Here is a 14,040-nt window from a genome sequence, read left to right as displayed (position 1 = left end):
TGTCACTGTTTCTAATAAACCCTCAACACAGGCAGGAACTTGAGTTGTGCTGCCCTAACTCAGTTATTTTGAAAACCTGCCACTTGCAAGTTCAGGAATTATTTGGGATCCCTCGATAGTTGTTCTTTTTGCAATAAAAACACGAGAGTCCTCTTAGGCCATCTTCTCAATGACCTACAGTTTGGTATTTGCAGCCAACTTATTAGCATGCACTTTTTTGTTAGGGGCTACCTCCAGAAGAAATGCCTTGAGAATAATACTGAAAAGAGGGGCTTCAGATGGACATGTTAGATTACAGCTAATTCCCCTGCAAGATCTATTTGCCCCTCCCCAATGGAACCTGGAAGAGAACCATGGAAAAGTAATGTAGGAATTTATTGTAAAGCTGTATTTAACACTTTCAAGAAGGAACAAGTAAGGAAAGACAGACTTAGGTCTTCAGACACACAAGGAAACAAAAGTTTTCAGGTTTTTCTTGCATTCATGTAATTTACTAGTGATGTCAAGGGAAAGGGGGAGTAAGAGGGAAAAAACCATCTTACGTACAACGATCTAGAGATATTAGTATCGCATCCTCCAACTATGAGAACACACCTGCTACAGTTTCAAACTGGATAAACTGCACAACTTACCTCCATTAATGTTTCCCTCAGATTTAATCTTTTTTCTATAAGTTGACCGTGTTCCTTAAGGAACGTGCAGAGAAACAAACTGAGATTCTGGATGAAGTTCTGTTCATCATCTTTTCCATTTGAGTATGCAAGTCGGATATTTGTATTTAAAGGAAGCATCTAGTAAAAACAAGAGATATAATCAAGAATTTCCCTCTTGATACAGAAATAAAACTTCTGTAACAAACACATATTTGGCTCTTTAAAAAAAAAAAAAAGCCTTCTATTTTTCATGGTAACTCCTATTAACACAGTGATGTTCCAAAATATGTCTTAAAGCTCCTTCATTTCATGCTTAATCCCAAAATGAACACTAAGGTGAAAATGCAAACAGATACAAACTTTCAAACAATGAAACACCACCGGAGGCATTTCTAATGGGCATCAGGCAAAGACGTCTGTCACCTGTCCTTAATAACAATGTGTTTCAAAACATTACATCACGTTAAAACACATGAAAGGTCTCCTCCATAATGTTTAGAAATTAGCAAGAAACTCTGAAGGATACTAAATATCTTGTTTGTTTGATCTTACAAAGATCTCTGGTACCTTTCAAGAGGTGTGTCAGCTTTTGAATTCTACCATTATACAAAGAAAACTTTCTCAACATTGCCAATAAGTAGCTTTAATGTCAACACTATTAAGCTATAGAACAGAGCAAACAGCTTGGCACTTCTGTCACCAGCTTTTGTGTGGTTTTGACTGCCCTCCATTCGAAGCTAGGAGTCTCAAACATTTGCAATAAATGCAACAGCCTGCATCAAATTCGCATACAGCAGTGATGCTACAAACCTGCTGGTTGCAAAACGTGCCAAATACTCAAAAAAAAACTTGGCATTCAATTGATGCTTTGAGAAAAAAAAAAATCTTTAACCAGATGTACTGGCATTGGGAAAAGCACCACTGGTTACAAAAAATGGAAGAAGCGATGTCCAGCCATGAAACACACAAAGTTACTGTGATATATGCCAAAAAACCTGCCTTTACATTTAAGTATAACTAAACAAAAAGCCTACAGTTCCATTTGAAACTGGGGGGGGGGGGGGGGGGAACATAAACTACAAGAAATGTGCCTGTTCTAAAGGACATCTAAGATGAAACAACGCTTGCAAACAGAGGAAAAAAGTCAACAAAACCTTCAACCATCCGCTGAAGATGCGGATGAGGAAAGCTTCAGGCTTGTGTACTTCAATCTGAACTGCTCAGAGGGAATTCATCAAATCATCCAAGTTTAAAGCATGGCTTTTATGACAAGCATCTCTGCCAGTTTCAAAACTTTAAAAATGACGTGCACAAGTTGGGTCAGTTTAGGTCTTACAAGTCATTGCAGTACACTTTGTTACATCTCTCTCTACTTCCCTCATTAGACAGCCAGAGCACTCAAAACACTTCTTAATCAAAACAAATCAATGCAACAAATACACCTGTGAGCCAGAGTCAAAAATACACTTTGCATCTTCTGATCAAGTCATAAATACCACTTAACAACATTTGTATTACTAAGAGCTCTATAACCAATATAAACTTCTAACTGGCCTAGGTTGCACAGAAATGGATTCTGCACAATGAAACTGTCAAAAGATTTTTAAAATCATTACCTGTTTTAACTGCATCATGGTGAGTGTAAAAAGCGTTACAAACTGTTCCTCGTACTGACTTACACTGACACCTGCAATCTCTGTGAGGCACTTCAAAGAGACATTTCGAAACATGGGAACATTTAGGAACTATTAGGAAAAAAAAAGGGGGGAAAGAGTATTATAAGTGTGTTGCACGCTAAACTTTTTTGCAACTTGTATTTTAAAGCTGGTAGTTTTTGCTTGAGTACCTTATATATTAGTGTGCTGATTAACTTGGTCTCAAATATATAACCCAGAGGAATCCAGTTCAGAAATCGCAGCAAAGTTTCCAAAGTCGCATGAACTAAGGGAGCATTTTGGGAGTTTTCCTGAAATGACACCCAGAGTTTAAGGCATTGTTAGGTATGATGAGGGAGAATTTTTCAAAACCATCATTAAAGAAGTAAGACTTACCATCACAAACTGACACAGCTGAAATATCTGGGAGAATTCATTGCACATGCTGTAAAAAGATAATGAAAAAGTAGGCACTTCCACAATCCATAAACAATTCTATCTACTTTAATCAGAACGTACACACTCACAGACCAAGTCCTGAAAACCTATGTCCATGGAGACATTCACAAGCCACCTGGCTTTTTTCAATTTTCATGGTAATAACAGATATTTGAAGTAGCTTGAAGCCTGTGCCAAGAAGTTCTGGCTTAGAAATACAAACCATGCCAACTGCTCTATTAAAAGGGTAGGAATCATCAGTCAACAGATGCTACTTGCAATAATGTACCAATAAACTGTACACAAATAAAGTAGGCATCATCTCTAAGTACTGCTTTAAAGAAAAATCAGCTAAGTTCTAAGCGTTCACTCCAAGTTCAAAGTGACAGCAACTATTTAGATGCTAGCACAACATTTAACATTTAAATATATGTACTTGCCTGTCTTTCAAATGCTTTGCTTTTACTTGAGTAATCTGGCCACTGGAAAAATCGAACACTTCTTCACTCAACAGTTTAAGGATCACCATATTATTCTGACAAAGGCTTTCACTGGTTCTGCTTGCTCCCACAATATCACTTATGAAAGTCGGCCAGTGTTTTGGCCATTCCTGTTTCAGTATCTGAAAAGCCCAATGTTTATAGGTTAGAAACATATACGAAGCCAGAAACTTTATGATGAGATCTGTAACATTGAGAACTCTGGCTTACCTGGACAAGAATCATATTCAGTTTCCCAATATACACTTTCTCTTTCTGAAGAAGACAAGAAGAGAGTCAGGTTATGGATAATATACCTCTCCCTCTTCCCCCCCACCCCAGAAGAATTCACTCACTTCTACGCATGTTGGATCAGACGAGGTCTTGATAATTAGGCCAACAACGTATTTTTTAATACCTGTAAAAGAGTTGGGAATTTATTTTCAACCATGCCAGACATAACAAATGTACTAATAAGTATTTTTAATTCAGATTTTTCATATTTTATAAGAAGAAACACCTCTAAGGAACAAAAATGCAGTGGCAGTAAGCATCCCTCTGACTTGAATGCCATATAGGAAAAAACCCCACCTTCAAGAGGATACATCAGATATTAAAAATGACTTTATGCTTAAAAAACATGCTAAGGAGTATACTTGTAGTAATTTGCACCAGATGAAATGACTGATTTCCTGAAAGATGCAAGAAATTGTGATAAACCCTGCACTGGTAGCACTGCACAAGGCTGCATTAAGCTGAAGACACAAAGAAATCACATCCAACACTGTCCAGACCCTGACATATGCTGTGATAAGTACTTACACATGCTGCTGTAAAGCTCCCTCAGTGAGACATTCTCTGTACCCATTATGCATCATACCTAGCACCTCCAAAGTTGCACATAGATTCTGACTGTCTCAGCCAAACTTGACAAATGTCAAGACAAAATAGCAGCAAGAGTCCTCCACCATCTTCAACTACTGCTTTATTAAGTGAACTTCAAAAACAAACAGAGCTTCCCAAGTAAGACTCCAGTTTTAATGCCAAGTTAGCTAGAATTGCATGGTGAGCTGTGATACACCACCTTCAATGTGCCGAAGTTGAGACACACTCCAGTTGACTCAGGTGTTACATTTTAAAACAGGAATTCCCATGCACAGCACTTAAAACACTGTGCCACATCTTAGCAAAGGTTTCCCTGCACAACCCTCCAAGAACAAATATTCACCAATACAGTACAATGTGCTTGGATTTGGACTACTCAGCTTTTACAGCACACATTCACATTATGGATTACAAAACTCTTAATTCTGGTTTATTGCTTTTGCTTACTTTGTCAACTGGTGGCACAGACTGTACTTAAACCACTTGTTTTGTTGTGCTGCTTATATCAGTGTTTTAAAAATACTTTAGTTATCAGCTCCATCACATCAAAAAACCACTGTAGCAAGCAATACTGCCTGAAGTTTCACTTTGCCACATAACCCTCAGCTCTTCCTCTCTGTTAACCTATCAATTACTTAAGACAGGGAAACAATGTCTTTTCCAAGTCATCTTTCATCACAGTGTATCTAAAACCATTCTGTACAAAAACATCTGACTTCAAGGAAAGGCATGCACAGAGGATCTGGAGTCAGGAACTACATGACCATTACTAATAGTTCTACTTCGACATCACTTTGACACAATGATCGATCGGAGCACATCAGGGATGAAGCATTCAGAAAAAAAGGGCAAGTCTTTTCTTGTCGAAGTGAAGTTTCAGAATTGGTGTTATGTTTTGCTATCCAACTCATGAACCCAAACTCCAGTTTCAATCATTTCAACAAGGCATTTAACTGACTCATGCAGACAACACACATCATTGAGGATTTCAGATTAATTTATCAGTAGCAAGAACAATGTCTTATGTTGTAGATATTTTGTTTTCCTTTAGCCACTATTCTACATTTTGAAACATTTATAAGAATTTACCTGATTTAGTTATTTTTTAAATATTTTCTTCCCCAGGCATGAGTAACAGGATTAAACTGAACTATTCAGTAATTTGTCATGAAACCCAGAAAATCTAGGTCTGCACTTGGAGCCATTAGATAAATACTACACTTAGCTCCAATTACAAATGATACTATTCATCGTTATCAACTGGGATCAAACCACATTACTCCTGAAGAATGGTTGTTGACAAAAGTAAGTATCACTGTCAGTCACTGAATAAGAGTTACTACCAAGCAGTGGCATTAGTTTGACATCATAGGCCCCTCCTAGTATTTTAAAGCTAAAACACACACACCATGCTCAAGCATTACATTCACAAATCACACATATATATATATATATAGAAATGGGTTTGCGGTGCCAGAAACCACACCACTGTGACTATCTGGAAATCACTAAGAGAAACCTACTGCTGCAATCCTTTGCGTTTCAGAAAGGAACTAGAAGTGAGTGGTGTTCTTAGACTTCAGACTTGAAAACCACATTATTTTCTATCTTGCTGTATCAACAGTATTAAGCTATTTGGTTACAACTTGCATGCTCTGCTACCATCCACCTGGCCTTGCAATCAGGACCAGAGAACAGCTTCTCTGCTTTAAACTGCTCCATTAAAAAAGTGACCACAGCTCAAAACACAACCTAGAAAGTTTGCTAGTTTTCACATGGGGTGTTGTAGGCTTTTGAGGTCTTCCATGCAACATCATATTCTTAATCCTTTCAAAAGCAGCAGCAATACAATTCTCTTAATGGTTTCTGATTGTGGTTTAGTGTTTTTTGGTTTAAAAAAAAAGGTAGAAAATGCCACTGAAGTTTTATAGCTTCTGATCCATATTTAATAGTTCTTTTCTTTGTTGTTCTACAGGAATGGTTCTCAGTAGGAAAAATATTTCAACTACATACCCTGACAAAAATATATAAGCTCGCTACCATTTTTCAACAAGAATCTGTTCACAGAAGTGTTTAAGGCTGCAGTCTGATTTGCTAAAAGCAGTATGTTTTGAGAACTTGAAAGAAAGTTTGGGTTATTTTAAGAATGCAAGTACAGGACACACAAGCTATACAAGCACTGCCTAGAAAGTATCCTTCAATCACAGGAGCAGCCGAACAAGTTTTGAAGACAGCAACACCACAACCGCCAAGTTCAGACCCTTCACTGAGCCAAACAGGAAGAGACAGACATTCCTGGAAAACAGACCTTCCAGTAAAGCACAAGAAAAAGAAACACCACAATACTCAGGACACAAGTAACATCCTTCAGTGACCATGTGACATTACAGCCATGCTGATCTCATGACAACCTGTGACCAAAGGGAGCAGATTCTGTTCTCCATCTCCAAAACTCTCAGTGAGTCAGTACTGGCAGTCCTAGCACCTACTCATGACCTCATTCAGAGGCTCAGCTAGGAGAAAAAGTGCTACCATAGGAGTGTTTTTAAAAACTTTCCAAGCTACCTCCCACCAGCTTTTCTCCCTACAACAGCTCACTGAAGAGCTAGAGAAGCACCAGCACTGGCTCAGAAACATGAAGTACACAGGTGAGGTACATCTTTATCCACAACAGTTAAATAGTACATCAACCCAGCTGCAACATCAAAAGACATTCTAATCATCAGAAAGGCTGGTCATCATTATTGTCAGAAGGCCTGGGCTAGCACCATGGTTAGCACTTTGTGGTAAGCAAAACACAGAAAGTACTTCTGTGCTAAGTACAAAAACACACCCACGATAAAGCAAGGACCTTAATTCTAAGCCTCTCAGTTTCTGGATGAACATTACATATCATAGTCCTTATGTGAAAGTTGCTCCTTTCTACAGTCAAATTGAAACACTTTCCGGAGGGAAGTATTTTCACAGGTCATCCAAGCTATGCAATCAGAGCTCAACAGGGCAGGGAGGAACATCGCATTATCCAACACTAGTACAGTCTGCACTCTGAACTTGAGCTGTGAAACATCCTACAGTTTAATCTTTGGCTATGCATTTCAGAGCAATCCCAACTCATCCAGGCTGTGTAACCTGAGCTCAGAGGAGTTCCTGTCATGACCAAATACAGCACATTACCATGAAAGCACACAACTACTAACACACCTGCAGACAAATCCACTTCATGTACTTAAGTCACCCAAGCACATCCTTTTATGCAGTTACAGAGCACAAACATCTGCTGTAGATGCAAGTTGCTATTAGTTCACTAAAACTAACAAATTCTCTGCGTATACTAAAGAATAAGTGGTGTAAGCGAAGCAGACAGACAATGCAATTCAGCAGGTTAACATTATTTTCCAACTAAAATTTTAATTTCATATCCAAAAGTCAAGCAGTCCCCTCTGAGGATGTCTGTATGCCTGCACACTGACAATAAGCTGTTTAAGTAGCCCCAAAACGTGGGCAAATTACCATTCTATTTTCAGTCTTAAGAAAAAATGCTTTCCCCCACATGGTCCTGCAAATCATCTTTCCCCATTCATGGTGAACTCAATCAATCTGTAACCTCTTTGCTTTTTAACAGGAAACAAAGGAGTTCACAAAAATTCTTTAAAAGGGCATAGAGCTTGTCTTCCCACACACAGAGAACTGTCACATAGCTGATTACACGAAAAATTGGAAAACATGTCTTCATGAAGCAGGCCAAAAATTTCCATTAAAATATATAATCATTCCACAGAAAAAAAAAACTCTCCTACAAGCAGCTTCCACTACACCAAAAGCTTTATACTTAACTCCAGGACCTTTCCAGGAGCCACTAAACTCAAGTCTCTGAAGACTTCACTTTCCTTTTTTCCCCTCCCCTTTCAAAAACAGTAAAGTTGTACAAACAATTCAGGTTTCATAATGAAGAAGCCCTTATCCATTCCAACTCCAAACACTCCAGACAAGCTCACTTTGTTCACAGGAACAGAATTTCATTTCACATTGCAGGGTTAATGAAACATATCACTGAATTGGAAGAGCAAATAAGCCATTGCATGGGATATTCTGGAACACATCACCTGCCTTTCACTAAAGCAGCCTCAAGAAGGTTTGAAGAAAAGCCACATGACAATTTGTATATGTGTAAGAACCATCTGAAGCATTCTCTTGAAGACTAAATGCATTATAAAATCCAACTCTAACCTACTGCAATGGTCTGTGGCTAATCAGGTCTGAAGACTGAACACATGGGTCAGACATCTACTTTAACTGAATTTTACCAGTTCTGTGTTCCTGAAATTCCACTTTTGGCTAGGTAACCAGGTCAACAATTAGTTCATAGTGCTAACTCCAAAAGCAGACCAAATCCCCCCCCCAAAAAAAGCAACAATAAAAAAATGTAACCACCTAAGTATTAGAGATGTATTTTTTTCCCTAATTCCCATTTTAGAATTATGGAAAAACAGAAATGAACATTCTGAAAGTCCTTACAATTCTCAACCTTGAAAATTCAGTGACATCTGAGAAACAGACAAACTTTTTTACAAGTTAAAAGGTACCAAAGCCAGAAGAGCTCAAAACTGAAAGCTGTTTTAAAATAGTAAAAGTAAATTTATGAATAGAGTTTCACACATCTGAAGAAAACGTCTGGCATTTGGAATTCCAGGCTGGAAGCTAAAATCTCCCAGCATTCAGACAGAAACAGTCAAAAAACCCTGACTAATCCGAAGGCCCAACAAGTCATTCTGATGTATGACTTCATGTACAGCTAGGAAAAAATCCAAAACAAGTAACAAACCCACCACCAAACTCCCACACCAAAGTTTACAGTTCAGGTGTCTATTAACAGCATTGCTTTATTTCTCCAAGAATTTTCCAGGCAGGTTGTTTCAAACACTTTTTCATTCACTGACAGCTCAATTCAGGTCTACTCTTTAACTCTAAACACTGCTATTGCTACTGTTGCAGAGCAACTTAGAAATACAAAATGGTTTGGTTATTTTATGTATACACTCACATATATTTGAGGTTTAAAAGCTAAGGCTGTGATCACAAAGGGACACTGTTAGCATTCATTGAGTAAGGACAGTCTGGAACAATTAGGCCTTGAGGAGGCAACAAATCCAGTGCATTGTCAAGTTGGCAAGAATACTCAAGGTCCATCAGAGATAACTGGATTTAAGGAATGCAAGATGCAATAAAGGAGTACTAAAACAAGGAGAGACCAACTACTAAACCAGCCATATGTGGTTGAAGTTATGAAACTTACAATATTGTGTCCACCAGCTCATTATAATACATTATAATATAATAATTACAAATAGATGTCACACCTCTGTGGTCAAAAGCCCCCTCCTCAGGTAAAGACCCCACCTCACTGAGCAAGCTTAGTGAATTTAGAAGGTACTTTAAGCTGAAGCGAGAAAAAAGTTAACTAGTTGTAGTTAAAAAGGTGGGCTCAATAGGTGGAACTAACACCCTGAACTGTAGAAATATTCTACATACTGGTAACCATTGTGTTTGGTTTGTGAATATCAATATAAATAAAAAAGCAGTGTCTCCCTGAGGGTGTCAAGATTGACTTGTTATACACCACCAGGTCACAAAGGTGCTTTGCAAACAACAGTACATAGGGAAAACAGTGTTTTGTCAGAAATGGATTTAGTTTCATTTTAAAGTAAGTTTTGTTAGCTGTATTTACTACATATATCCAATTTTGCCTGTTAAGGTCTATGAGGCAAGATATAAGGTCAAAGAACCAATACGTAACCTGTGTGAATTGCTGGGTTACTAAGTGTTACTGTGTTCTCTTGAGTTTCAGTTTCCTACACCCGTGTTTTACTAGTCGGACTTCAAACAGGAAAATGCTGTCAATTAAAGGAACAACTGGAATCAGAATCAAGGAAACCTCTGTTTAACCATCCTTCTTATCTGCCAGGTAATCAAACCATCTGAATGAGCTCTGGAGGAATTTATTTTCCATCAGCCAGTATCGTCAGCCAAAAAATAAAAATTAAAAAGCCAACCACCATCCAGTTTCATCTGGTGTGTGATTAGAGATGAAAACACTTGATTCTCCCTCACACACCATTGAGGCCGAGATAGATCAAATGTCATAATACACTAAGCCCATTTGTCTTCTATTGATGTACAGGAGAAGCCAGATGAGTAAAAGCCAAGCAACTCAATTCCCCTAAAATGCAAGGATAAAAACCAACCTCACAATTTCAGTCTGTCTCTGTGGAAGGGAAAACACTTGAAAAGGTTGAACTACCAACACACACATTAGGATGGATTGTTTTTTCCCCTGAGGTCTTCAAAAATACAAATGTCAGGAAAAACCAAGAATAGAATACTGAAGAGTTGATGGTACAACTGCAGACAGTAACTTTATTCTGCATTAGAACACACTGAGATACATTTACGGCATCTTCTCAGGTGGCAGCGACCAGCCAAACAGTACTACCCATGCCTGCAAACAATGAAGTAACAAAAACCTGAAACACCAACTCAAAAATATTCATTTAAGCCACGCATACAGTATTATCTTGGCATCTCAAGCACAGCTGAGATAAGACCCAAAGCACAGCCAGCATCTGCAGCCTACCACCACTATTTATTATCTATTCTATGCAGTAAGAGTGTATTTTTAGCAATTACTGAATTAAGTTATATATTTGGCTTTTGTTCAGTTCCAAATCTATGTCTGTGACATGTATTTTACAACACCTCCCTTCACCAGCAGGCAGTAGTAAGCCAAGTAATTGACTACTGACTCCTTACTTTCTTCCAAAGCAAGAGAGCTATGCTTTATCTAACCTATAGTAGGGAAGGAGAGGGGTGTGTGAGAAGAGTAGCCATCAAAAAGTGCACAAGTGTCCCGCTAAACGTTTGCTTTCATCAACACTTGTTTTAATCAATATCCTATCAAAAGCTAAGCACTGGAAATAAAAGTTTAAAACACGTCTTAGCATTGTTAATGAAGCTCACAGCAGTAGACAGAAGTTTGGAATTGCTTTAATGATTTCCAAAACCCAGTTTCTGCTAAAAAGTGGAAGATAGAATGGTGACACCATTCAATGCCAAGAATTTAAAGTAGTTGCATTTTATGTTTTGAAGTTATCACGACTTGACAGAAAGCTGCATCAACAATCCCATACCATACTATAGCTAACATCTAAAATCCAGCACGCATTGCAAGCTGTTAAGGGACAGAGGGGAGAAAAAATGAAACACAGCATTCCCTTTAAGACTGCCAGATTCCTTGCAAGGAGTGAAGACTGGGGCTTGACCTATGCTGCACTTGCATTAACAGCCATATATGCTTACATGCATCAAAGCAGACTTTGCAGCATCTCGTTGGGCAGTGAGACGACCATTAATAGGGAAGACTACACACTTAATTAGTGTTTCTAGTTGCAGACTCCACCAGAAAAGTGACAGTGTAGTGGTGGGGTGCGCACACAGTCTCCTGTGCCAAGCAGAGAACCAAACCCTCCACCCTCAGCCAAGAGCTCACTCCAGCAGCTGCCTATGGTTAGAATTCTTCAGGTTAAGTCTGGCCCATAAGACAGTACAAGACTTAAGTGGCAAGGTTTCAAAACTATCAGCCACACCTTTTACCTTCCCATGACACTTCAGAGAATTTCAGGTGCTCACCATCCCACTGAGACCATTATCACAAAAGGGAAAGACATGGTCTCATCATCCAGAAATGCAAGATGGTATTACTACGTGACAAGAAGCTACCAGCGTAATTATATGTGAAGCTGAGAAGTACCTACAGAGGGACAGATGGTCTAAACCTCAGTTAATACATAAGGTTAAGAGGAAAAAAACAAGAACACCTCCCTACCTTCACACTGGTTCCTTGGAAGAATCTTCCATCTTGTTTTTATCACATTTTCCAAGATTTGCAGTCCGTAATACTGAAATTGGAGAAGAACAAAATGTGAATACGTTACTGTAAGACTAAGTCAGTCTCAGGACTCTCATTCAATCAGACATTCACACTTAACATCTAGGACTTCAAGATTATTAAACTAACCATTTTATTAAATATATGTCTATTCACCCATTTACTGACGTTTCATGCATTTTTTTCTTGTTTTATTCTTTGCTATACTAAGTCCTGCTGTCTGATCATGCTCACACCAGGAGGGGAGGGAAAAATAAAATAAAAGGCCCTCTGGCAGACAATTTTGGCTATCTGGAAAAGAGAAACTAGCAGCCAGATATGAATTTGTATCATAAATGACTGCTCACATGTTGAAGTATTAACACAACCAGGCTCCTAAATATATTTAGCAGCTTGGATGGTCTCAAGCTTCCTATCGTTCCTCTAAGAGCTGAAAAAAAAGACATCTTAACATCACATGTCCTGACACTGACACTTTCTAAAGAAATAATTTCCCAAACTTCACTGGTGTGTTACTTTAGGAACAGCAAGACAACCCACAGGTTTATTTAATTTCAATACCCACCCCAATATGGCAGCTATTTCTACTATTTAAAGATGAACTTTTGTGCTCAGTCAAAGAATAATAAAAATGTGAATAAGCTCTTGGAAATCCTTTTACCTTTCAGGAATTCCTTCCTATGTTCTTACCAGAAACAGTTACGTTTGCAAAGCCATCAGTAAGGCCAGTCCCTCTGCCCACTTGTCCCTACTGCCAACTCACAGTAACAGGGAAAAGAAGTTTGTGATGATATGATCGAAGAACTTCAATAGGTAAAACCCCATTAGCATGAATAGACAGGAGAGAAAAGGGGACCGGGAGTTTTGCATTTACTTTATCTGCAGTGGATTAGGAAGAAAGTAAGTATCGTGTCAATGCCTGAAAGGTAAACTCAAGTTTTCACAGTTAAAAGTTTGGCTGAGAATAAGAGTTCCTCTTCAAAACGGTTAGTCGTTATACAAAGTAGGATCAATAGCATTTCAACCAAAGGGATCATATAAACTTCAGTTTAGTTTAAAAAACCCACAATGTAGACTGTCCCAAACTACATTGTATTAAAATACTGTTTTTGCTGTTCTCATCTTAACATAACCTACATCCCTTTACACCTTTCTCCCACCCATGTTCCAAAGAGCCTCACAAGTGCATCCTGCATTTGCAAAATGCTCTGTCACCTTCAAAAACCTTGAGTATGAAGAAAAAATCACGCATTAACAGAAAGTTGGCAGGGGATTTTTATCTCCCTAGTCAGTAGCAAAAGTTTATCAACTAAATTTTAATTCTTAAATGTACTTAATTACTTAGCATAAAAGGTAAATGAAATAAATGAAATGTTCACAAAGGAAAAATGTATGAAAATATTTTTAAGCAAAATGTTTCACTTCACAGGAAGTGCTTTCAGCCACCGCTAGAGATTTACAGACCCCATCTGCAACTAACCCAAGCTCATAAACCTACATTTAATAAGCTTCTAACAATGTTCCAAGTATGAAATTTGGTATCAGACAGTGCTAACATTCCTGAAGCAGATCTAAACTCTTACCTGAATTACTAGATTGTACAGGCACATGCATTAGTAGCCCTTTCAGATAACACTTCTGGTTAGCTGTTCTCTTTGCTTCCAAACTTTTTTTCCCCACAACTCAATTTATTTGGCAGAATGGCAAGTCATTTTACAGAAGCACTAAACAACCAAACAAAACTTAAATGAAAATCCTGACTTGAACTAAAGATGGCCCTCATCTTTATAGTCTTCCCCCCCCAGTATTTCCTCCAAGTCAAAGAAAAGGACAGAGACTTCTAGCAATTTGCCACACCCAACACTCATTATCTGCTCTAGGATCTAATTCACATTCTTCTATCTTAATCTGCAGAGGTTCATGCTGTCCAGGTTTCTATTAATTCTTTTGCGCATGTGACTTCAATTCTGCCCCCTGCCTCACTACCA

At 38.3% G+C, this 14,040-nt stretch overlaps 1 protein-coding gene across 1 annotated transcript in view; it reads right to left on the bottom strand.

Moving 5' to 3' along the window:
- XPO1 (exportin 1) overlaps positions 1-14,040 on the bottom strand; it is a gene marked incomplete at its 5' end in the record, with an annotated part of 34,136 nt that overhangs the window by 14,176 nt on the left and 5,920 nt on the right. The window contains 8 exons of the mRNA XM_084262400.1: positions 633-791; positions 2,270-2,398; positions 2,500-2,619; positions 2,705-2,753; positions 3,187-3,368; positions 3,457-3,501; positions 3,582-3,643; positions 11,990-12,062. Coding sequence (XP_084118526.1) covers positions 633-791; positions 2,270-2,398; positions 2,500-2,619; positions 2,705-2,753; positions 3,187-3,368; positions 3,457-3,501; positions 3,582-3,643; positions 11,990-12,062 — 819 coding nt within the window. The remainder of the gene's footprint in view (positions 1-632; positions 792-2,269; positions 2,399-2,499; positions 2,620-2,704; positions 2,754-3,186; positions 3,369-3,456; positions 3,502-3,581; positions 3,644-11,989; positions 12,063-14,040) is intronic.

This window comes from Gallinula chloropus (assembly GCF_964237585.1).
Source record: "Gallinula chloropus genome assembly, chromosome: 3".
Classification (NCBI taxonomy): domain Eukaryota; kingdom Metazoa; phylum Chordata; class Aves; order Gruiformes; family Rallidae; genus Gallinula; species Gallinula chloropus.
Note: the sequence above shows the minus strand (reverse complement) of the source record. Positions and strands in the feature narration are given on the sequence as shown.